The 25,082-nt window shown below is 38.8% G+C and overlaps 1 protein-coding gene across 3 annotated transcripts in view; it reads left to right on the top strand.

Moving 5' to 3' along the window:
- The first annotated feature begins 1,874 nt into the window (after nt 1–1,874).
- The window catches only part of TICRR (TOPBP1 interacting checkpoint and replication regulator), a 43,460-nt gene continuing 20,252 nt past the window's right edge, over nt 1,875–25,082 (top strand). For all 3 annotated transcript variants that reach the window (XR_006737424.1, XR_006737423.1, XM_045561715.1), the window contains exons 1-7: nt 1,875–2,615; nt 6,768–7,047; nt 8,016–8,254; nt 9,252–9,486; nt 14,765–14,894; nt 19,200–19,339; nt 20,173–20,391. Coding sequence is in view for 1 of the 3 variants with exons in the window: in XM_045561715.1 (XP_045417671.1) it covers nt 1,962–2,615; nt 6,768–7,047; nt 8,016–8,254; nt 9,252–9,486; nt 14,765–14,894; nt 19,200–19,339; nt 20,173–20,391 (1,897 nt within the window). In the remaining 2 variants the exon portion in view is untranslated. The remainder of the gene's footprint in view (nt 2,616–6,767; nt 7,048–8,015; nt 8,255–9,251; nt 9,487–14,764; nt 14,895–19,199; nt 19,340–20,172; nt 20,392–25,082) is intronic.

Below are 25,082 nucleotides of genomic sequence, written 5' to 3'. Positions count from 1 at the left end.
TCAACTACCATAGTCCCTCACATACTTCACTTTCCCCTCAAAATTCTTTTTGCAGAATGTCATATTACATTCATCTGTATTATTATTTGTCTAATGTCTGGACCTCTATTAGACTGTAAATTTCATTAGAGTAGTAATGGTGCCTGGTATGTAGTAAGTATTGTTGGATGAGTCAATGAATATGACTAGCACTGGATAAAAGGGTTAAATTGTTTCCCTACCAAAAAGATACATTGAAATCCTATCCTCCAGTATCTCCCAGAATGTCTGACCTTATTTTGAAATAGGGTCTTATAGAGATAATCAAGTTAAAATGAGGTCATCAGGGTAAGTCCTAATTCAATGACTAGTGTCCTTATAAAAAGGGAGGATTTAGACACAGACTCAATGAATGCACAGAGGAAAGACACAACTCAACCCACAGCACCTTTCGTCTTTCTCTGCTTAATTTTTCTCCACAGCCTTTATCACCACTTAACATATTACATCTTTTACTTATTTTGTTTACTGCTTGGCTCCCCCTACTAAAATGTGAGCTCCTCAAGATGAGAGGTTTTTGTCTAGTTTGTTCCCTGCATTACAACTATTTGTTAACTGAACACTGAACAACACAGTAGGTGTCAGAATTTCTAGCAAGTGTCTGACAAATGTTTGTTGCTCTAAAATGGCATTGAGTGGATCAGGAAATGTTAGCTTCTTTTATTCACGGACAATTTACAACACATCAGTGATGGCCTTTTCTGGAAACAACTGACTCAAGGAATCTCCGCAGTGGTAGGAAATTTAAAGGCCGCCAGTCCTAGCCAGAGAAAGCTTAAATCCTTCTCTGCTTTCACAACCAGCAAGAGGAACTGCTCCCATCTGGAGTCACAGCCTTTTCCACAGGTGAGGATTCTTCCATTTGCAGCAAGAGGATTGTTTTTATTCATTAAGGATATTTCCTGTGAATATAAAAGTAATATAGAATTGTAAAAATTTAGAAAATTCATAAAAGTGTAAAAAAAAATTTTAAAAACCACCACGGAGAGACAATCACAGACACCTTTTGGTACACAGTATTATCTTAACAGTTTAAAAATACGCATATAGATAGCAAATTTGGGGAGTTCACTGCATGTACAGTTTGCAATCTACTTCTAAAATCTAACATTACACAATAAAACACTATTCTAAAAAGCTGCACGATGTTCCCTTACCTTACTTAGGGTACCATACCTTACTTAACCACTCCCATTCAAACTGTTTCTAATTTTTCTAGAGCTAAATAAACTCTATAATGTACATACATCTTTTATCTGGCTCCCCGATTATTTTTTTCAGATAAATTCCCAGAAGTTACTGGGGCAAATGTAGTGAACTTTTTATTTTTTAATAATTTTTAAAAATTTACAGAAAATTAAAGTCTTCGCCATGGGATTCTACTCCATAGACGGTCTGGCGGATTCTAAACCAGTTCGATCCAATCCATCTCCAACTTCCTTCCGGTACTAAGCTCTCAAAGTCCTGGAGAACGTCCCCCCCGCAGTCCGCACGCACGACTGCGCGCTCTCGTCCGAACGCCGGCCTCCTCCCGACTGGGGAAACTTCTTGACACGCCCCGAAGCGCCACCTCTTTAAATTTTAAAACGAAGGCCCAGGCCAATGAATGTTAAGTTTCTCCCGCAACGCAGCGCCCCGCCCACAGTCACACCCTCCACCAATCAAGCTGAGGTTTTCGCCACGGTCCTTCCAATCACCGCCAAAAATGGAAGTTGCTCGCGTAACTTACGTAAGGCGAGCGGCCAATAGGAGCTGGCCTTGAGAACTAGCTTTGCCAATAGTAACAGCTCTTGGAGAGCGCGGGAGCCTTTCGATCGGGGCCCCTGAGGGAAGCAGTGAATGGCGCTGGTTCCCTGAGGGAAGGGCCTAGGGGAGAGCGGCGCCGACCGGGACCGGAGCCCCAGGGCGGCTGCACGGCAGACATGGCGTCCTGCCACAAAGTACTGCTGCTGCTGGACACCGCGGGCAGCGCCGCTCGCCACAGCCGGGTCCGGCGGGCCGCCCTGCGCCTCCTCACCTACCTGAGTTGCCGATTCGGCCTAGCCAGGGTCCACTGGGCCTTCAAGTTCTTCGACTCGCAGGGGGCGCGGAGCCGGCCCTCCCGCGTGTCTGACTTCCGCGAGCTGGGGGCTCGCTCGTGGGAGGACTTTGAGGAAGAGCTGGAGGCCAGGCTCGAGGATCGCGCCCACCTGCCCGGCCCAGCGCCCAGGGCCACCCACACGCACAGCGCCCTGATGGAGACGCTGCTAGACTACCAGTGGGACCGGCCCGAGATCACGTCGCCCACGAAGCCGATCCTGAGGAGCAGCGGGAGGCGGCTAGTGGACGTGGAGAGCGAGGCCAAGGAGGCCGAGAGCGCGCTCGGGGGCTTTGTGAATGCCGTCTTCCTCCTGGCCCCCTGTCCGCATTCGCAGAGGGAGCTGCTGCAGTTCGTGTCTGGGTGCGAGGCCCAGACCCAGCGCCTGTCGCCTACCCCCAAGCAGGTGATGGAGAAGTTGTTGCCCAAGAGAGTCCAGGAAGTCATGATCGCCCGAAAAATCACCTTGTACTGGGTGGATACCACTGAACGGTCTCAGGTAAGGTGATAGTTCTCTCAGATGTGGCGCACGGTGCTCTCCTTGCTAACCGGAACTTGGCAGCGTCCGCAGAGCAGCCAGCAGACCCAGAATTAAGCTAACGTGACCATGTCTCCCTTCAGAAGGAAAGTACTGCGGTCACAAAAGACAGGGACAGTTTTCACAACAAAATGAGTGGTTCCTCACTACCTACCAAGCATTTAAGTTTCTTCACAATTTGGCCCCTACCTGCCTTCCCAGACTTTATTTTCCTACCCACGACATATATTCTAGCATATTAAAGCCTAGTCTGGATAATCAACAGGGCTTGACCGCTTGTTTTGTCTTAGCTTGTGCCGTTCAGTCTGCCTGAACAACAGTTCTCACTGTTCTAGGCCAGTCTAAACCTCACTCATCCTTTAAGGCTTTGCCCAGATGACAACTACTCAGTTCAGCCTCTGATTTCCATGTACTTTTCTGTGGCATTTTTTTCTCCATTATGTTCCAGTTTGTGCACATCTATCACCTTCTATTTGGTCTACACGTACCTCAAAGGCAGGCACCAGGTCTTAACACGTCTCTGTATCCCTCACAGGTGTACATTGAACACTGTAGGTACTGGGTAAATATTTCCTGACCAAATGAATACATGCTTACAAACTTCAAGTCTTAAATGGTTAATGTGGATTTTCATCGAGGCCCCCTGCTCCTGTTAAGTGCTATGATAAGTATGTATTTTTACTTTCATAGTTTTCTTCACATCACTTCATTTAGTTAACATATTCATTGAGAAGCTACTAACATTGAGTACTACTCCACTGTTTTAGCTGCTGGGGGTATGGTAGCTGATGTGGAGTTTACCCTTCTGGTGAGGAAGATAATATTAGATAAGTAAGTGATATTATTTCAAATCGTGCTCTGAAGAAAATAAAGCTGGGTGACAGGATGAGGTAGAAGGAAGTGGTTATTGTATATATGGTGGTAGTCAGGGAAGGCCTTTGTGAGCAGAGGAACATGAAGGTTGGGAAAGAACATTCTAGGCAAAGAGAAGAGCAGGTGTAAGGATTTGAGCTAAAAATGAGCTTAGTTTGTTTCAGAAACAAAAAGACAAGGTGGAGAGCAGTATGAGAGGGCCCTATAGGGGCCAACGTCCTAAGTGTGGATTTTGTTCTAATTAATGGAAAGGATTTGGAGAGTGGTTTACCCAGGTGAAAGATGTGATTCTACTTAATGGAAATAACATGTCACTAACCCAGGAGTGGGTTAAATTGCAAGATTACAGGTGGAAAATTAGCAGGCACTTAAATAATGATACAGTATGTTAAAATTTCCAACGTGCCTTCACATACAAAGAAAGCCCAAAAAAAGCATGGAAAATGCAAAATAAAGCAGCAGTGGTTTGTCAAAGAAGAAAAGGAAAGGACAAAATGTGTTCAAGGGGATGGTAAACATTTGATGAGGAAGAGTCCTAGAAATTAAAATCTATTAAGGCAGTAAATCAAGTGCTAGACACAATACACAGCACATAAGTTCTCAACTTGAGATAACTGATATACTGATATCAAATCACATCAAAGATTTTATTCTGGAATTGTATTATATCAAATACTGGCTATAAGTCTTTGCAAATGGGGCTTGGAGATTGTTTTTCTCTCTCCTTTTTGTCTCTTGCTCTCTTTTTGGAATACCATTGAAATGAGTGGGTTGACTGGATCTTTTTAAAGTCCCTTCCAGGTCTGGCATACCACTATCTGAGGCTTTTCTTCTCATATCTGCATGTTGTTTCTCCTAAGAAAATGCCCATCAGGTAATCTTAAGCTTTTCTGAAATTTTCTTCCACTAAAGAGCTATCTTTTCCTATTCAAAAGCCTCTGCCCAGCCACACTGTGGAAGCAAAAGGAAGATTTAGGCTCTGTCGTTTGGGGAGCTCTCAGTACAAGAGTGGAGAGAGGAAGGGAGATAAAATCCAGATCCTGTCTTGGGGAGCTCACAGTCTGGAAAGGAGAACTGGGAGAAACAGAACCAGGATTCAGATTGGAGGTGGAGGGATCCATGCACACAAAACATTTGCAAAGATGCAGGATAAAATGGAGGATAGGAGACACCTGACATATTTTCAATTTTGCTGTTGATTTTATTCAACACATGTTTGTTATATACTTGCCAGCTATGCTGGGGGCTGAGTATACTATTAGGGAACTAAACAGATGTGGTCCCTGCTCTCTTGGAGCTTATAGTCTGGTGGACATCTACAGATTCCCAAATGTGAAATCTCAACTAGGACGTGTCTGTCACTTACCCTGTAATATGCATACCAATGAAAAACGTAACCATGTTCTACATATAGTATACTCTTTGTATTTGGTTATCGTGTACATTGCTATGGCTTAAATTTGTCCATTCCAAAACTCATGTTGAAATTTAATCCCCAATGTGGCAGTATTGAGAGGTAGGGCCTTTAAGAGGTGATTAGGGCATGAGGGCTCTGCCCTCTGCCCTCATGAATGGATTCATCCGTTCATAGATTAATGGGTTTATGGATTAATGGCTTTATAAGAAGAAGACAACCTGAGCTCAGCCCCCTCACCATGTGAAGCCCTGCACCACCTTGGGACTCTGTAAAGAGTCCCCTCCAGTGAGAAGGCCCTCACCAGGTGTGGCCCCCTGACCTTGGACTTCTCAGCCTCCCTGACTGTAAGAAATAAATTCCTTTTCATTATAAATTACCCAGTTTCAGGTATTCTGTGATAACAGAAAACTGTTTAAGACATACATTTATTACTTTTTCATCAGAAGTTAATGACCTTTTTACCTTTTATTAAAGTTTGAGCTTAACTTTTCATTTAATAAGCAGGTTTGTTTTGTTTTCCTGGCTGGTCCTCTGGTTGAAACCATTTCAACAAATTTTTTTGTGTCCCTTTGGCAGAAAATCCTAATGAGCATCTATGGCCTCTGAACTAGCTTACTGTTCTCCCCCATAGCAGTGAACACAGGCACGGAAACATGGGTGGTAACAGCAAATACTAAGTAATTGATTAATCTATTGTAGGTTGGTATGTATAACTGAAGCAAAAGTTTCACAACAAACATTGTTTATCTTTGTTACATGTGATATTTTCTTTTATGCTCTGATGTTTTCTTTTCTGTTCTTTATAAATGCTGATCATAAGCTACTCAATTGTTTCATTTACCCCACTTCTGACTTTAAGATCCTAGCCATGGTGCACAGAGGTTGCTCAACAAAAGTTTGTTGAAAGAAGGTTGGCTGAAGATTCAGCTATATGTGAAGGAGGCAGAGCTTTTACCCAAAAAAAGCAGAATTTGAGCTAAATACAAAAGTATATTTATCATAAGCATTCAATTGGTGAAGAAGGAAGAGGAGCCACAGGAAATAAAATCAGCAAAAACATGGAAGCATTATAAAATGTGGCCTGTTGAGGAAATGGCAAAGGGTTCAGTGTGAGTAGAAGGTAGGGATAAGTGAGGGAAATAGAAGACAGTGTGTTCCAAAAGGTTGTTTAGGGTCTGTTTTGAAGGGCTTTATGATTATACTAATGAGGTACTTTATCCTGGAGGCCTTTGAAAGTCTTTAGAGAGTAGCATGATCAGATATGTGATTTGGAAGAATACTTAAGGCAATGTGGAGAAAGATGATGAGGGTTTTAGTTAAAACAGTGAAGATAGAACAGAGACGACCTGTTTGGTCCCTGCACAGACCTGTGGGTAGGCAAGTCAAAGCGATGGTCACTATCTGGGGGAGGTGCTTCTGCCTCACTCCCATGACACCTGGCCATTGTTGTGTTATGTTGTGTAGATCAGAATTATTTTTATTAGTGTATAATGGTTTTGTGTTCCTTCTGACTCTAATGTTTTATGATTAATACCCAGTGATTTGCATCACTTCTGTTCCTTGACCGAAAATATAAATGAGGTGCTATTTTCACTAAATGAATGCTTTCTTGAAGGCATATTATGTACTTATTATGTTTGGGGTTGTACAGTTACTGGATGCTGGCCATTATTTGTATTCAGCTTAACCAATACATTAATTTTATTAATATGATTTGATCCTTTAATGTTGGTATCAACTTTACTTTCTCCTGATTTCCTTTAGCTTTATTTATGAATGCCTAATTTATAATAACCTGAGGTTCTTTGTCATTTTTATTTTAGTTATGGGAGTCCCTAGACCACCTTGGGTACTGGACAGTTTGTGAACTGCTCCGCCATGGAGGAGGTACCGTCTTGCCATCTGAATCTTTCAGCGGGGATTTTACTAAAGCTGGAGAAACACTGCTCAGGGGTGAAAGAAAGCTGTCAAGTGAACCTCATTTCTGTCCGTGGATTTCAACTCTGCCAACTGAGGCCACTTTAAACCGCTTGCTCTATAATTCTCCTGGGTATGAAGCCTTGTTTCCACAGATAGAAGGAACATTATTTCTCCCTGTTGAAGGTAAGCAAATAATATTTGGGTTTTTTTTTAATATCTCAATTACATTAATTTCTTCAAGACAGGTCCATGCTTTTAACTTCTTTGGCATATCCCACAGCCTAGGCATTCAATGAATGGTTGTAATGGAAAGAATTAAAAGATGTCTAAGCAAAATTAGAGATACCACAGGAAAAGTTTGAACTCTAATACAGTACAACTGCCAGCCCATGCACAAAAAGAACAGTGAATGATTTTAAAGAGTTTCCCAGCTATTTCCAAAGAAGAGTAACATTGTTCAGGTGCCCAAGCACATGGGTGGTAAGATTTAATTGCCTTGTAGAAGAGATTGATAAGGTGAAGACTGCAGAGAAACAGTGATTGACTAAGAGAAAAAATAAGCCTACAGACCACGAAAATGATGTGTGTTACCAGGAAAAGCCAGCATGTTGGAATCTTTGTAAATTTGCTTCACCATGTGATTCGTTATATGGTGCATCTCATTTCTGAATACATTATATATTCACACAGAAATACTGCGTAGAGTTATATACATAAAACTATATTGTACATTATGTGCAGCTTAAGGGATTTTCAAGAGTAGTTTTATTTCAGCAATTTCTTCATACACAGTCTTTAGAATTTAAACTCCTTGTAAGATATGATGCACTGTATTTGATGGGTTTAAGGAGTGGTGTCTTCTTTCTTACAAGTAGTAAGTATTGCTTGAGTACTTGTTTCTAAGCCATAATTATTGACAAGTTCTGACATCATGCCTTGCCCTTGTAATTCCATTTGTTTACAGCTTTTCCTCTAGAACTAAACGAACTTGCTGTGATAACTAGCCTGCTGGCAGTAGAATAAGGGTTGAACTGTGAACTAAATGACAATACCTCAACTGGCAATCTGCTTTTTTTCCTTCTTAGACTATTAAATCTCTTTATAGTAACTATTTCTTCTGTTAGAATTTTAATATTCTTTATTTCTAACAGGCAAAGAGATTCAAGAAACATGGACAGTCACCCTAGAGCCCTTGGCCATGCATCAGAGACATTTTCAGAAACCAGTCAGAATTTTTCTAAAAGGCTCAGCAGCCCAGTGGTCTCTCCCGATGAGCAGCACTTTGGGGACTGACAGCTGGATGTTACAAAGTCCAGAGGAGAACACGTCAACTCAAAAGCTGTTATTTCAGCAGCTGGTAAGCAGGCTGACTGCTGAAGAGTTACATCTGGTAGGTATCCTCTACATGGTGTTATTCTTGTCTAATAGCACACTAGGAAAGTGAAATAAGTGTTTATAAAATGCCAAGGAATGCCCTAATAATATAGTCTCAGTAAAACTGATGATGTTTTTGCAAGTAATACTGTCGACATTGTAGCATCATGGCAAACAGTGGTCTTTAGTGAAGAAACCATTTATAAAATTGCATGTACTCAGAATCCAATTAAGTTAAATTATATTCACATAGGGAAAAAAGCAGTTTACCAGATGGAGTGGTTGTATTAGGACAGTGAAGTGATGAATGATTTCTTGTTATTTTTTAAATGTTCTGTTATATATTTATTACCTTTATGTAAGTGTTAAAGTTACTATAAACTACCAGCAAATTCTTTGCCTTCCTTTGTCTTTGCCTTCATAATCTCAGGGGGCATCTCTATTCTGGATCACATTGTGAAACATTCTAGAGAAAAACGGGGTAGTCATTGAACCTATGCTGTCTAGGAGTTGTGTGCTCTGATGGAAAGTGCTTGGATTGGAGAGTCAGTGATCTGGATTAGCCTCAGCTCTCCTGCCCACTGTATGTTCTGGATAAATCCCTTAAATGATAATATTGCCTCATGGTTAAGTGCATGGCCTCTTCCCTTACTAACTGGGTGGCCTTAAATAGGTTGCTTCTTCCTCCTCCTCCATCCCTTCTCTGTAAAATTGAGATAATAATAATTTTTACCTCAGACTGGTTGTGAGGATTCAGAGAGCACATAATAAGAGCTTCAAAAATATTCCTGGTAACGTGAGGTTTTTCTTATTTGTAAATCGAAAGATTGGGACTGTATGATTAGTAAATTCTCTTCTACCTCTAGTAACCATCAAGCCTATCTTTTCCACGATTTTCTCTTTATGTTAATAATCATTAGAAAACTGTTACTCTGTCTTTTACTAAGCTACATTCTTTTTCAGGAGAGCATATTGACAACAATATTCTCAACTAATTAGAACTTCTCATGTAGGTTGCCGATGTGGACCCTGGTGACGGCTGGCCCCCCATCACTGGTGTTATTTCCCCGCTGTCTGCCAACGCTATGGTTCTCACTGTGTTCCGCACCAAGGAGGCTGACTTTCAAAGACATTTTTTCCAAGCGATTGTGGCCCAGGGCCCCCAGGATACAGCTTCCCTTTTCTCAGATGTTGTGGATTGTGTATTAAATCAGATTGATAATTCACTTGAAGATCCTGCTACTGCTGGTAAGCTTCTGAACCAGTAACTCATGTAGTCTAGGGTGGTTTGCAGCCTCTTCTAGCATCAGAACTTTTTTCCTACCATGCACTTAGTAGAACTCCAATATGTTCTAAGGCAGATAAAAGCAAACAATAATACTTCAGGCAGTTTAAATCATCATTATTTACAGAAATTCTGAAGAGGCTGAAGGCTGTATGAAACCAGTTTGAAATCAAAGTCATAAGGTGACACCTGGTTTTTAATATATTTAATAATGATTGCATGTAAAACTGTAGTGATTCCATCTACCTTGCAATTCATTGCATTGTTACTAATATGATACAAACCTTATTTATGCCAGGTAGGTTTAAATATATATAATCAGCTTGATACGTCTTCATTTATTCAACAGATTTATTGAGTACCTACTACATGTCAGGCACTGTTCTAGGTAGTGGGAATACATCAGGGAACAAAATAAACAAAGATCTCTTCCCATGGAGCTTACCATCCAGTCAGAGGAGACAAAACAATAAACTAAATATGGAAAATTATATAGGTTATTTGAAAGAGACAAAGTGCTATAGTAGTAAATCAGGAAGAAAGGAATGAGGAGTGTTAGGGTGGGAAGGTGGTTGGTCAGGGAAGGCCTTGGTGAAGCAGAGGCTTGAAGGAAGTGATGGAGGAAGTTGCTGGTAGAGGCACCAGCAAGTGCCCAGGTTCAAAAGGGTGTGTGTCTGGCGTGTTAAGGAGCAGCAGGGAAGCCTGTGGCTGAGTTGGAAGGAACCAAGGGAGAGTAGGAGGGGGTGAGGTCAGACAGCCAGCAGCAGACCAAATTGGGAGGGCTTTAGAGGCCACTGAAAAGACTGTGGCTTTTACTGTGCGTGAGAGAGGAAGGCTTTGGGGGTTTTCTACAGTGACACACTCTGACTTGTGTTTTAACGACATTACTCTGGCTGCTGGGTTGAGAACTGACTATAGAGAGGCAAGGATAGAAACGGGAGACCAGTCAGAAATGTTGCAATAATCCAGACGAGAGATGGTGGGAACAATGCAGGTGGTTAGAAGTAGTTGGAGCTTTTGGATATATTTTGAAGGAAAAGCCAAAAGAATTGGCCCTTGGACTGAATGTGTGATATGAGCTATAGGGAAGTTGAAAATGACTCCAGAGATTTTTGGCCTAGGCAACTAGTAGAAAGATGTTGCCTTCTGAGATGTGGGAGGCTGTGGGAGAAGCAAGGGCCGGGGGGCAGGGGGGTGAGGACGAGGGGTTCGTCTTGGACATGTTAAGTCTGAGTTGTCTGTTCAACATCCAAATGCGGTATTAAGAGGGCATCTGCTACGCATGTTTGGATTTGGGAGATTTGTCTGGACTGGAGATGGTGAGAGTTGTCAGTGAAGTTTAAAGATGAGATGGGTTAGGATCACACAGGGTTAAGGGTAGATGGAGAAGAGACGGAGACCAAGGACTGAACCCTGGTAGTCTAATGTTAAACAGTCTGGGAGATGAGGAGAAAAACCAGCAAAGGAGACAAAAGAGCAGTCTATGAGGTAAAAGAAAACCCAGAGTGTGCTGCCCTGGAAGCCAAGTGAAGAGAAAAAGTGCTCGACTGGGTTATTTGCTACTGATAGGTCAAGGAAGATGACATCTGAGAGTTGACATTCAGCTGAGCAATGTGGAGGTTACAGATGATCTTAATACCAGTTTTGGTGAGATTGTGAGGGTGGAAACGTGAGTGGGAGTAGGCTCAGGAGAGACTGAGAAGAGGAAAACAGCAAGTGCAGACAATTCTTTGGAGAAGTTTTGATGTAAAATAGATTAGAGTAATAGACACAGTGGCTAGACAAAGAGGTGGGGTCAAGGTTTTTGTTTTTGATTTTTAGAAATGATAGCATGCTTGCGTGCTACGTGGCAAGGTAAAAATTGATGCAAGGGAAGAGAAGAATCATTGGTAAGAGGCCTTTGAGAACATACAAGTGGAGAGATTGATCTTAGGAACACATACAGCCTATCCGTGACAACTGGAGGGAAGGCAGAAATACGTGGGCCGGGGTGCTGGGAGGTGAGTGCTGGGTGGTGAATTTCTGGGGTTCTCTTCCGACTGCTTCTGTTTTTGCAGTGAGCTAGGAAGCAAAGTCGTCAGCTGAAAATGAAGATTTAAGGGACTGCTGGAGGTTGGGGATAGGGCAGGAGGAGGAGGTGGTGAGTGAGGGGGTGAAGGACGTAGGAAATGGAGGAAAGTTGCCAACTGGTAATGAAGGTGTAATGAAACCCCTCTGCATGCTTGTTTGCCTTCAGCCATGTCCACCTGCTGGCACAGGTACAGGGTAGGCAGAGCTGGGTTAACCAGTGGTGGGATTTTGCCAATTATCATGGTGAAGCCAGAGAGGGGCCAGGGGTTCAAAGGGGTGAGCAGGAAGAGATTACAGGAATTGGCCACAGAACCAGGCAGGGGAAGGAAGGAAGTGAGGACAACAGAAGGACAGAGAAAGGGTGATCAGATCAATGGATTCTAGGGGTCTAAGGATTGTGGGAGCCAGTGTTCTAAATAGAGAGAGCTAAAAAGGGGGCAGAGTTGGTCAGAGCGGGGTGCTTGGAGTTGAGAGTACAGAGGGCAGTGACCAGGGGAGAGAGTGGCTGAGGTGGGCCAAGCCCTAAAGCAACAGAGAGAAAGAATGCAAGGGGCCGGGAGGCCAGAGCATTGGTAGTCTAGATGTGGGTGTTGAACTCACCCAGAATTAGACTGAGTAGTACTGGAGAGGGTGACAGTGAGTCAGGAGCTAAAAAAGCCTGTGAAGAAGGAGCGGGAATGATCCAGGCTTGTTAGATGACTACAAGAGTAGTCTGTTGATGTGAGAATCAAAGCTGGGTTTTCGTCGTTTTCAGCAGATAGAGGGAGAATGGTCGGGAAGGGCAAGGAGGATACCAACCCGCCTCAGGGCCAAGTGGAAGAGGGCCATGGCAGGGGACAGCCAGCTTTCTAGAGCGCTGCAGGGGAAGCAGCGTGTGCAGGGGAGGAAGAGATGGAATTGAGGAGACAGGGGATTTGCCGATGAGGGTCAGTGAGTTCCAGAGGGCAAAGCAGGGGGTTTTACGTGTGGAAAGGGCTGGGCTGTGGGGACAGAGTAAGAGGTGGAAGGAGCAGTGAGGGGATTTGAGTGAACACACAGGACTGACCTGGGAGTCTAGGGCTTCATGCGACAGGCAAAACCAGGGGAGCGTGAGATTAGTGCCTAGTGGTTTCAAGGCAGCTTAATGGTGCTGAACCTGTGAGTTTTGAGGGGTAGGAAGGGTGGGTGTTTGTCCCACCCCCACTCCTGCCTATGCAGTTGTGGAGACTAGAGGGAGGGCATCTTACTCCAAGGGTCTAGGGCTTTTCTAAAGCCCTGCCAGAGGCCAGTGGAAGGTTGGCCAGATTCTGAGTATGGGGGCTCCCTCCTGACCCCTGCTGAAGGAGCTGTGGGTACCTCTGAGTGTGAGGGGCTCTTTCTCCATACAGATGTAGGCTTGAGACTTGGAGGCCTGAAGAGGGTAGAAGTATTTCTAGCCTTTCTTCCCTAATCCAACATACAATGACTTGGGAAGAAACCATCATATTTATTCTCATAGACCTTTACTGCCCTTGTCTGAATTTTGGGATGTGACATAGCAAATGCAATTACAGGCATTTATGCTATAATGGGATGTGAGGTTTCTTTTGTTTAAAAAATTCTACAAAATCTTACACCAAAAATAATAGCTTTGAGAAAACTAGAGTAGGTACTTCTCAAAATCTTAGGTAGTAGCAAAAACTAATAGCAATCCTAATAAAAATTCTAGTTCAATTAAAAAGACACGTTAAATTCATAGTAAACTCCATAATAAATATACTTTATCCTTTAAAAAGAAAGGTGAAGATGGCATGACGGAAAGGGGTGACAGGAAGGGTTGCAGTTATGTATGGTATTATGGAGACAAGGGCCAATGACAAAGGTAAAGAACTGCATAGTAAGTACTTTCAAGAAAGAGCACATGGTCAGACAGCCAGGGAGCCATGGGTTGAAAGGGCTTAGTGTACGGTACTGTGTTACTCTGGTTTGTTGTATTTAGCTGTATTAGTGCACTTCGAGTGCAGTGGCTGCTACTTGGTGGTATAAAGTATTAGCACATAAGGAGTAGTCACATATCAACCAAAACATCATGTTTTGTACTGATGTCATTACCTTATTCACCACTGGTGTGCAGGCTATCTGTATTACAGAAAATTTATATTGTAGTAGAACCAACTGTACCTTAATTATTTACAAAGTCTTGAAAATCAGTCAGAAAACTGTGTTTTGGAATCCAATAAAAGAAGAATTGTAGTATTTTACTAGTACTCTATGCTCTAGCTCTGTTTCTTTTAGGATGTAAATCAGTGTTCTAACTTATTGTTCAGTCTCCCCCCACACTCCATCCAGGTGAGGTCCTGCTCATGCATAAGTACCTAGCCCAAATATCGTATTCTCCACGAGGCCTTCCTTGCCCGCCTAAACAGAGTTAGTGTGTGCTAATATTTGAAGGTATCTTTTATCACGTCACGAGAATAGATCTGTTCTTCCTATACTGGGAGCTCCTTTCAAAGTTGGTGTTGTTTTATTTATCTCTGTATTCTCTCAGTGAAACAGGGCCTAGAACTTGATAGTCTCTATATGAGTTTGAATACAGTTTAATATTTGAGTTTTTTCACTGAGACTTCCTGAATGTGTAGCATTTCATTTGTCTGGAGTCTTGGATGGGCCCCTCAGAATTACTGAGTTTACTGAAGGTTCTGTTAGTGTCCCCCGAACCCCCATTTCCATCAGGCTTATTCTAAGGACCTACCCAGACGCTCCCCAACACAGTGCCACATCTCACTCTTTCAAACTTACCTGCTCAATGCAGCAGAATTGTTACACTCTGCAGTTTTATGCTGCTGTTACTTACATTACTGTATTATTTATTCTTGTGCTAAAGGACTTTTAAGGGGTACATTTTTAAGAATAGAAAAACTACATATATTTTAACCTATTTAGAGGACCATTTCAGAAATAAGATGAGTGTATTTGCTGCCAGCAGTAAGAACAAAAGACTTTAAATTGTGTTTGCACATTTTTCATAGACAACATAGACCCAAAGGAGTTGGTGGTGCGGATGAATGAATGTTGTTAGTGATGCCACTCTGTGGAGGGATGCCACCCTTTGGAGGGATGTAGTTAGTACAGGGGTGGAGCAAGTGCTTGGAAACGTCTCTGCTTCGGTTTTAATGGCTCTTTCCTCTCCTGCCCGTTCCATTGCTCCTGTAGCTCCTCCTGTTCCAGAGTGGGCCCAGCAGGAGATTGAGCGCACCGTTCGCTGGAGTCCGGCTGTTGTGGAAAAATGGTTTCCTTTCTCTAATATCAGTGGTGCCAGTTCAACTTTGATGGAGTCATTTTGGTAAAACTTTTATCTTTCTGGGTATTGATTATTAAAATCAACCTTCAGTTATCTGCATTTTTTTTAACAAACCATATTCTCTGAACATGATCCAATAATATTAAAAACAAACTAATTACAAAAATAAAACATGCCCATACTTAGTACATATTGTGAGAGTATGTTAGATAATATGTTAATAATATTTAGGTATATACATGCCAGAAATTCTAAAAATTATATTAAATAAATAAAATGCTCTCATGGGTGTCAGAAAACATGTAGAAGCAAGCCAGTGAAAATAAAAAAATGGCAAACTTGTATAATGCAGCTGAATTTATACTTAAAGGAGTATTTATAGAATTAAATGACTGTTTTTGTAAAAAGAAAAGTTAACTAATTACTTAAGAATCCAGCTTAAGAATTAAACAAGACTGTGACCCTCCCTCACAAAAGGAAGGTAGTAAAGACAAGAATTGAAATGAATTAAATACAAACCAAATAATAGCAATTAGCAGAAATGATACGGTTCTTTGAAAAGCTACATTAAATAAATAAATAAAAATCTATAGTATGATTGAGCAATTTTTAAAAAAGAAAAAGACACAAAGAAATGTAAAAGACACAGCAGAAATTCAAAGTATTATTAAGAGGTAAGGTTGAGGTTTATTTTTTTTACACAGATATCCAGTTGTTCCAACACCATTTGTTAAAAGACAGTGCTTTTCCCATTGAACTACTGTGGCACCTTTTTCAAAAATCAATTGACCACCATTTTGCATATCAATTTCTAGACAGAATAGAGGCCACAAACTATATTAATACCACATTGTCTTGAATATTGCATTATACCAATACCACATATTATAGTTTTGTAATAAGTCTTTAAATTAGATAGTCCTCTTGTTTTGGGGTTGTTTTTTTTTTGTTTTTTTAGAATCGCTTTGGTTATTCTAAATCCTTTGCATTTTCATATAAGTTTTAGAATCAGCTTGTCAATTTCCACAAAAAAGACTGTTGGAACTTTGGTAGTGCTTTGAATCATAGATAAATTTGGGAAGAATTGACATCTTAATGTTGAATCATCTGATCCATGAACATGGTACATGTCTCCATTTATTTAGGTCTTTGCTTAATCTCCTTCAGTGTTTTGTAGTTTTTAGTATACAAATCTGGCCCGTATTATTTTTTAAAATTATCTCTAAGTATCTTTATGAGGTATAAATAGTGAAGTTTTTGAAGAGAGTGTGATTCTTCATAGAAAATCTAAAATATTCTACAGGCAAATAATTGATAAGAGAATTCAGCAATATTATCGGATACAAAAATTATAAAGTCAATTATATCCCAACAACAATTAGAAATTATAATTTACAAAAAATGATATAATCTATTTAAAATGATTAAGGTACTTAAGAATAAATGTAGCAAAAGATCAATAAGAATAAAAGGCCAAGAACAAAACAAGTACACTTCCCCTTGTGAGACAGCAAGATTTGCCATGAGGCTATTGTAAATAAGGCAATATCCTTGCACCTTGTATTGGTGCAAGGATAGACAATAAACCCATGGAAGAGAATGGAGAATCCAGAAAGTGACCCACACACATATGGGAACTCAGCATATGACAAAAGGAAAGAATATTCTATTCAGAGAAAGAATAAAATATTCAACAAATGGTGATGTAACAATTGGCTATCTATAAGAAAAAACATAAAAATTAGATTTCCACTTCGCAGCATACACAATAATAAATTTCTTTTTTTTTTTTTTTTTTTTTTTTTTTTTGAGACAGAGTCTTGCTCTGTCGCACTGGCTAGAGTGCAGTGGCAGCATTATAGCTCACTGCAACCTCAAACTCCTGGACTCAAGTAATCCTCCTGCCTCAGCCTCCCAGGTAGCTGGGAGTACAGGTGTGTGCCAACATGCCTGGCTAAGTTTTCTATTTTTTGTAAAGATGGGGGTCTCACTCTTGCTAAGGGTGGTCTTGCACTCCTGAGCTTAAGCAGTTCCTTCTGCCTCGGCTTCTCCAAGTGCTAGAATTACAGGCATGAGCCACCGTGCCTGGCCTCACAATAGTGAATTTCTAATAGATTAAAACACCAAATATGAAAAACAAAACTTTAAAATTCTTAAAAGGAAAAAGATCCAGGAGAATATCAAGGTAAGAATGGAGTTCTTAAACAAGACATAAAAAATTCAAACCAAAAAGGAAAATATAGATAGATTTGACTATAACCAATTTTTTAAATTTCTTTATCATTAAAGTAAAAAGACAAGTTATAGGCTTGAGTAGCTGCAATCCATATAAGCAACAAAGGATTAGTATCCAGATTAGTGTAGAGCTCCTAAAAATTCAATAAGACAAATTCAGTTGAAAATTTGGCAAAGAATGCAAATAAACAATTCACACAAGAGGGAAATCAATAGGCTAATCATTTGAAAAGATAGTTCAGGCAGCTGGAAATTAAAACCACAGTAAGAAAAAAACAGTAGATTTTATTTTATACCTATTAGATTGTCAAAAATTAATAAATCTGATAGTAGCACATAGGGAAATGTGAACTTTCTACCATTTTAAAGAATAATTTGGAAATTCCTGGTAAGCAGAAACTTTACAAACTCTGATACCCAGTAATTCCACTTTTAAGTGTCTATGCTAAAGAAATTCTTGCATAAAGGAGAACTATATTTGAATATTCATTACCAATCATTAATAGCAAAAAAGTAGGAAGAACCAGCTGATCCTCAGAAGGGAAATGAATAAATAAAATGCAGTATAGTCATACAGTAGAATATTATGTATAGATTAGTAAAAAAGAATAAGCTAGAGCTATTTATATGCTTATGGAAAACTCTGAAAAAATATGTTAAGTACAATAAAAATTGCAAAAAGTTGGTATCATATGATATGCATTATAAAATTTAGAACATATAAAATAACAATTTACGCTGGTTTGTTACATATGTGTGTCTCTAAAAATAAGATACAAATCTAGTAATGCATCTGAGAGGAAGGGATAGGGTGGGACTTTAGCTGTGTCTATAATGCTTAATTTCTTTAAAAAAAAAGATCTGAAGCAGATATGGCAAACTATTAACAAGTATTTAATCTTGGTGGTATTTACATGCTTGTCTACTTCATATTGCTTTCTATACTTTTCTATTTTTAAGGTTCATATGTTTTTAAAAATTAACAGCAAAAACAAAAAAAGACAAACCCTCCCCACTATTGAAACAACAGCACACTTAGGGAGAATTTGGCCAGTTGTGGTGGCTCATGCCTATAATCCTAGCACTCTGGGAGGCCAAGACAGGAAGATCGCTTGAGGTTAGGAGTTTGAGACCAGCCTAAGCAAGAGCAGTACCCTGTCTCTACAAAAAAAATAGAAAAAATTAACCTGATGTGGTAACATACATAATTGCGTGAGCCCAGGAGTTTGAGGTTGCAGTGAGCTATGATGATGCTGCACTCTAGCAAGGGCAACAGAGCAAGACTCTGTCTCAGGAAAAAAAAATTCTTAAGGAGAATTCATCTGCTTCAAACTGGCTGCATGTATGAAGCTGATAGCCCCAGCACATATTCTGACCTGCAACAGCTCGAACTCCTGGCCTTAACCAGTCCTGCCACCTGGTTCTCCCAAAGCACTGGGATTACAGGCGTGAGCCACCACTCCTGACCAGTGTGTATTCAACTAATGTCACCATAATTTTCTTCCTTTTTAATCAGATAATGTCAGATGATGGAAGATATTGAAATACAAATAATACATTTTGAGTATTGTGCTGTTTTCATAATTTCCTTAGTAACAGATACTTAGCTCTAGGTGGAAAAGCATTTAATAACTAATCATCCTGCCTGCCCTACTTCCTCATCTTCTCATCAATCTGAAATTAGTTTATTACAATGTGAAAGAATTATTCTAAAGTCATTGCAATACTTGTTACACTGTATTCCATCACCTTATATTTTAATGTATGGAAACTAAGTAAAAAATAACTATGGAAGCCCAGAAGTAAAATAGTTGGCCATTATTAGATATGTACCCTAATTCATGAAGAATCCTATTAATAAAAGTCAATATTGTATATAACGATTAATGGTTTTGTGAACAAGGCAGCTTTGCCCTGTGAGTTTGTTCAAGTTGAAAATGAGAAGAAGGACATTTTCCCTCCTGAGAAAGTATTTTTGAAGACATCTTGTGGGGGATATCTTTTGATTAGCTTTTAAAAAGATAATGGAGTTTCTGCTATTGTTTTGTTTATTTTTAAAGCATTTTGGAAAATTAGAATTTTGGTTTTATGCTAGGTATCTTGACCTTACAGGTTACTACAGGCTGCCTCAGCTAATAAGGAAGAGTCTTATAAAACTGAAAGTGAATTAACGCATTGTCTCTCCGAGCTCTACCAGAGAAAATCTTGTGAAGAATCCACCGTAGCTAATCAAGAAGACAACAAAAAGAAACGTATGCACATAGAAGGGCTGTTTCTTAAGGCAGTCTTTTTTGAGACTATGCATTTTAAAAGATTGACATTCCCTGAAATGAGGTCGAAATGGTAACTAAATAAAGAAGGGCAAATTATTATATTACAAATTTAAAAATAATTATGTTAGTCCAATAGTGCTTTAAAAAAATCACCCACAATCCTACCTTCCTAATGAATAAACCATTTTTATTTTTAATTATAACAGAAATTTAAATAAATTTAAATTATTTAAACTTTATATTTTGCATATAAATATTTGTTCATGTGCTACCTTGCCTTTTTAGTTATAATTCCACCTCATTGCTTAACAAAATTTACAAAATTCTCATGTTGTTGAATGAACATTCAGATTGCTTTCAGTTTTTATCATTATAATACTACAGTATGCATCATGCATATAATTTGTTCTTTCAGTAATTTCCTTAGCAGAAGTTTCCAGGAATAAGTTACCATGTTAAAGAATGTGAAAACTGGCTCTTGACGCAGATTGCTAAATTATCTTTCAGAAAAGTTTCATTGCAATTCTGTGGCCATTGGGTAACACCAGAATGAGTCTGTTTGGCATTTGCCTTGTGGAGAAAAACATCGAATCATGTTGAGATCTTTAGTTCCTAAGCTTCAATTAAAAGAAGGGCTCTCTTTCTACTCTGTGTGGGGGTAGAAAGAGATGCAAGAACTAACTAATTCAGATCATTCTGAAGGGATATACTTCATTTTGATATTCTTTTACAGTATTCTGAATTAAAGTAGTTCTTGATTCCACAGAAGTGAAAGATAATTTACTTTTCTTCCTCTGATGTTGTTTTGGTAGGGAGTGTCCCTCGCACTCCAGTGAGGCAGAAGATGAATGCTATGTGCCGTTCCTTAAAGATGTTGAATGTTGCAAGGCTGAATGTAAAGGCTCAGAAGTTACTTCCAGATGGCAGCCCAGACACAGCTGGGGAGAAAGGGATCCAAAAAATAGCCAGTGGAAAAACAGCAGATAAATTGCAAGAAAGAGGAAGAACATTAAGAAGTTCCAAACCTAAAGGTATTCCTCCATTCTCTAGCATTTTGGTGTCTCAGTCTAGTTTACTCTCTTATACCCCTCTTATTTTTCAAAAAATTTTAATTATATCCCTTAATTTATTAAATATCTGCTACATGCCCAAACGTGTTATGGTGAATACAATAAATAATAAGGTAATGTCTATGATCTAGCTACAAAGATAAAACTAAATATATATTGATATATTTACATCTAATGAACTAATAAAACTAATATATAAGAGAGCCAAGAGTCTAAAACAAAATACATGCCCATTTGGGAAGTAAAACCAGACTAGGAGTTGAGAAAAGGAAAGTTGGGACTGGAATGAGCCACAGAGGCTTGTAAGGAACTACTGGAACCCAGGCTAGACTTCCAAGAATGAGCAGAGTTAGAAGTCAGAAAGGTAAAAGAAGAGCATTGGAGAATTAGCATAAGCAAAGTCACAGAGAAAAAGGGCCATGGTTAGGCCACAGGACAAGTGGTTATAGAAGTTTTACATTTGTGATTAAAGGAAGAGGGAAAAAGGTTTGTGAGTAATCTGGGCCTAAGTTATTGAGATCTTTCAAAGGTGCACAGAAGAATTTAATCTAGCAGCTTTTATTTTCCTATTAGTTCTTTTTTCTCTCTTTGTTTTTTTAATAGATTGCATAATGATGTGTTGCCTAGTCTTAGGGTACATTTTTAACTCACAGTGATGGTGCAAGTCCTATCGGGTGATTGTAACCATAGCTTATAAACTTTGGGCAATACTTGCATGATGTCACCTTTGAGTTCTTTTGAAAATTCTTGAGCAAAAATTTTATGCTCCTTTAAAGATTTTTTCCCCCTGTGGAATGCTAGATCCATAGATGATAATTAGTTTGAGTGGGACAGAACATCTTTAATGAGCTAGTAAAGGTATGCAAAACTGTGGATGTTGTATGCAAAGATGTGGATGTTATATGCAAGGGAGAATAAAAACAACAGTACTTAAGACAATGTGGCAGTAACATAATTCCTGGACTAGATTCTGTCTAGAAATAGACAAGTACCAACAGTGGTAAAATGATTTTTGACAAAGGTGACATCTATAATATATCAGTAATTCAATTGGAAAACTATAATCTTTACAACAAATGATTCTGGAACAACTTGATACCTTTATGGAAAAATAAAACTTGATCTTACCTTTCAATAGTATTTTGAGTTTCTGCTATGTTTATTTGTGTCTAATATTGTTTATGCCTTTTTCTCCTTTTTTTAAATTGCTCAATCTTGGTATGGATTATTTGGCTTTTCAAAAAACCATCTTTTGTTTCTGTTGATTGCTAGTGTCTGTTTTCTATTTAATTCATTTCTGTTTTTATCTTTATTATTCCCTGCCTTCCTTTATTTTGGGGTTTCACTCTCTTATATTACTTCTTATGTTGGACCCTTAGCTAATTAATTGTTTTTAAATTTATAGTCTTTACAAAAATAATCATTGAAGCCTATAAATTTTCCTTTAATTTTTAGCTGCATTATACAAGTTAGCTAGTTTCTATTTTCATGATACTTCTAAATATTTTCTGACATCTATAATGTAAGGGAGTAATTTTATATTATAATTACCTTTGAATATTTTTGGACTGTGCTCAATGTAGTCTATAAGATATCAATTCTTTATTATTTGCGGAAACTCTGGGCTAATATATATGGTCAATTTTGTTAATATTCCATGTATACTTGAAAATAATGTGTATTTTCTAATTGTTCAATACTTGGCTTTATACATGGCCACACATCAAGTTTATTAGTGATGTTATCAGCATTCTTAATTTTTTTTCTGCTTTTATCTGTAACCAAGACGATTATATTAGACTTCTACCGTGTAGATTTGTCAAAATTCTCTTGCAGTTCTGCCAATTTTTGTATCTTATACTTTAAGGCTTTCTTGTTAAGTTCATATAAGTTCATAATCATTTATGTCTTCCTTGTGATTGTCTCGTCAATGAATAATAACTCTTTTTAAATATTCCTAATAACTTTGTGCCTTAAAGTTTATTTTGCCTGGTATTAATATAGCTATACCAGCTTCCTTTTGGTTAGTGTTTGCCTCAATATTTTTTCTATTCCTTTATTTTCAATGTTTCTTTGTCGTTATGTTTTGGGTATATCTTTTGTAAACAGCATAAAATTTTTTTAAATCCAATCTGACAGTTTCTATCTTTTAACCAGCAAGTTTATTTAGAAAATAAATGTTTGCAGTCATTATGATTACTGATAAATTTTGATGTATTTCTGGTGTCTTATTTTGTGCTTTCTATTTATCGTGTTTTTTCTGTTTTGTTTTTTCTTTTCTATTATTCTATGGGATTAATCAAGTTTTCTTTATTATTGTTCTTTTTTGTCTTCTGCTAGGTTTGGAGGTTATAGTTTATTTCTTTTCCATTAGTTGGTTACCCTTAAGTTTTTTTTTAACAGATTTTATTTTTTAGAGAAGTTTTAGGTTCATAGCAAAATTGAGCATAAAGTACAAAGAGTTCCAGTAGACCCCCATCTCCCCAGCAATCTCTCCCACTGTTAACATCCCATACTACAGTGCGTATCTGTTATAACTGATGACCCTGCGCTGACATACCACTATCATGTAAAGTCCACAGTTTACATTAGGATTTACTCTTACTGTTGTACATTCTATGGGTTTTGGCAAATGTATCATTATACATTGTATTTTACGTGTGTTCACCATTGTAGTGTCATACAAAGTATTTTCATTGCCCTAAAAATAAAAAATTCTCTGTGCTCTGCCTATTCATCTCTCCCTTCATCCCTCCCTTCTAACCCCGGCAACCACTGATCTTTTTGCTGTCTCCATAGTTTTGCCTTTTCCAAAATGTCATACTGTTGGAATCATACAGTATGTGGCCTTTTCAGATTGGCTTCTTTCACTTAGTAACATGCATTTAAGGTTCCTGCATGTCTTTTCATGACTTGATAGCTCAGTTCTTTTTAGCACTAACATTCCATTTTCTGAATGTCCACAGTTTATTTATCCCTTTAACTGTGGAAGGACATCTTGGTCACTCCCAAGTTTTGAATGTACCACAGTTTATTTATCCATTTAACTATAGAAGGGCATCTTGGTTCCTTCCAAGTTTGAGCAATTTTGAATAAGGCTACTATAAACATCCATGTGCAGGTTTTTGTGTGACTTGAGTTTTCATTTCTTTGGGGTAGATACGAAGGAGCATGATTGCTGGATCATATGAGTATGAATATGTTTAGTTTTGTAAGAAACTGCCAGACTGTCCTCCAAAGTGGCTGTAGCATTTTGCATTCCCACCAACAATGAATGAGAGTCCTTGTTGTTCCACATACTCACCAATATTTGGTGTTGTCAGTGTTCTGGATTTTGACCATTCTAATAGGTGTGTAGTGGTATCTCATTTTCATTTGCAACTCCCTAATGACATATGATGTTGAACACCTTTTCATCTTATTTGCCATCTTCTTTGGTAATGTGTCTATTCAAGTATTCACCTATTTTTAAATGAGGTTATTTGAAAAGTTCTTTGTATATTTTGAGTAATAGTCCTTTATCAGGTATGTCTTTCACAAATATTTTCTCCCAGTCTGTAGCTTATCTTCTGGTTTTTTTGTTTTGTTTTGTTTTTTTGTTTTTTGTTTGTTTTTTTGTTTTTTTTTTTTTTTTTTGAGACAGAGTCTCACTTTGTTGCCCGGGCTAGAGTGAGTGCTGTGGTGTCAGCCTAGCTCACAGCAATCTCAAACTGCTGGGCTTAAGCGATCCTACTGCTTCAGCCTCCCGAGTAGCTGGGACTACAGGCATGTGCCACCATGCCCGGCTAATTTTTTTTTTATATATGTATTTTTAGTTGGCCAGATAATTTCTTTCTATTTTTTTTTTTAGTAGAGACGAGGTCTCGCTCAGGCTGGTCTCGAACTCCTGACCTCGAGTGATCCACCCGCCTCGGCCTCCCAGAGGGCTAGGATTACAGGCGTGAGCCACCGTGCCCGGCCCTTATCTTCTAATTCTAGCAGTTTTATATTTTTTCTTTTTACAATTAGGTCTGTGATCCATTTTGAGTTAATTTTTACGAAAGATGAAAGGTCTGTATCTAGATTCATTTTTGCTTGCATGTGGATGTCCAGTTGTTCTAGCACCATTTGTTGGACATCTGTTGTGTTGTCTTTGCTCCTTTGTCAAAGATTGGTTGACTATATTTATGTGGGTCTATTTCTGGGCTCTCTACTCTGTTCCGTTGATCTGTCTGTTCTTTCACCAATACCACACACATTGTCTTGATTTCTGTAGCTTTATAGTAAGTCTTGAAGTCCAGTAGTATCAGTCCTCCAACTTTGTTCATCTCCTTCAATATTGAATTAGCTATTCTGGGTCTTTTGCCTCCTCATATAAACTTTAGAATCAGTTTGTTGATATCCACAAGATAACTTGCTAGGAATTTGATTGGGATTGCATTGAATCTATAGATCGAGTTGGAAAGAACTGAAGTCTTGACAATAAAAAAGTTTTCCTATCCATGAACATGGAATCTGTCTCCATTTATTTAGTTCTTTGATTTATTTCACACAGTTTTGTAGTTTTCCTCATACATCTTATACATATTTTGTTAGATTTAATGTCTGAGTATTTCATTTTGGGGGGTTGCTAATATAAGTGGGTAATGTGTTTTTAACTTCAAATTCCACTC

This window comes from Lemur catta, chromosome 9 (assembly GCF_020740605.2).
Source record: "Lemur catta isolate mLemCat1 chromosome 9, mLemCat1.pri, whole genome shotgun sequence".
In the NCBI taxonomy this organism is placed as follows: Eukaryota; Metazoa; Chordata; class Mammalia; order Primates; family Lemuridae; genus Lemur; species Lemur catta.
The sequence above is the reverse complement of the archived record's forward strand: the minus strand, read 5'-3'. Positions and strand labels throughout refer to the sequence as shown.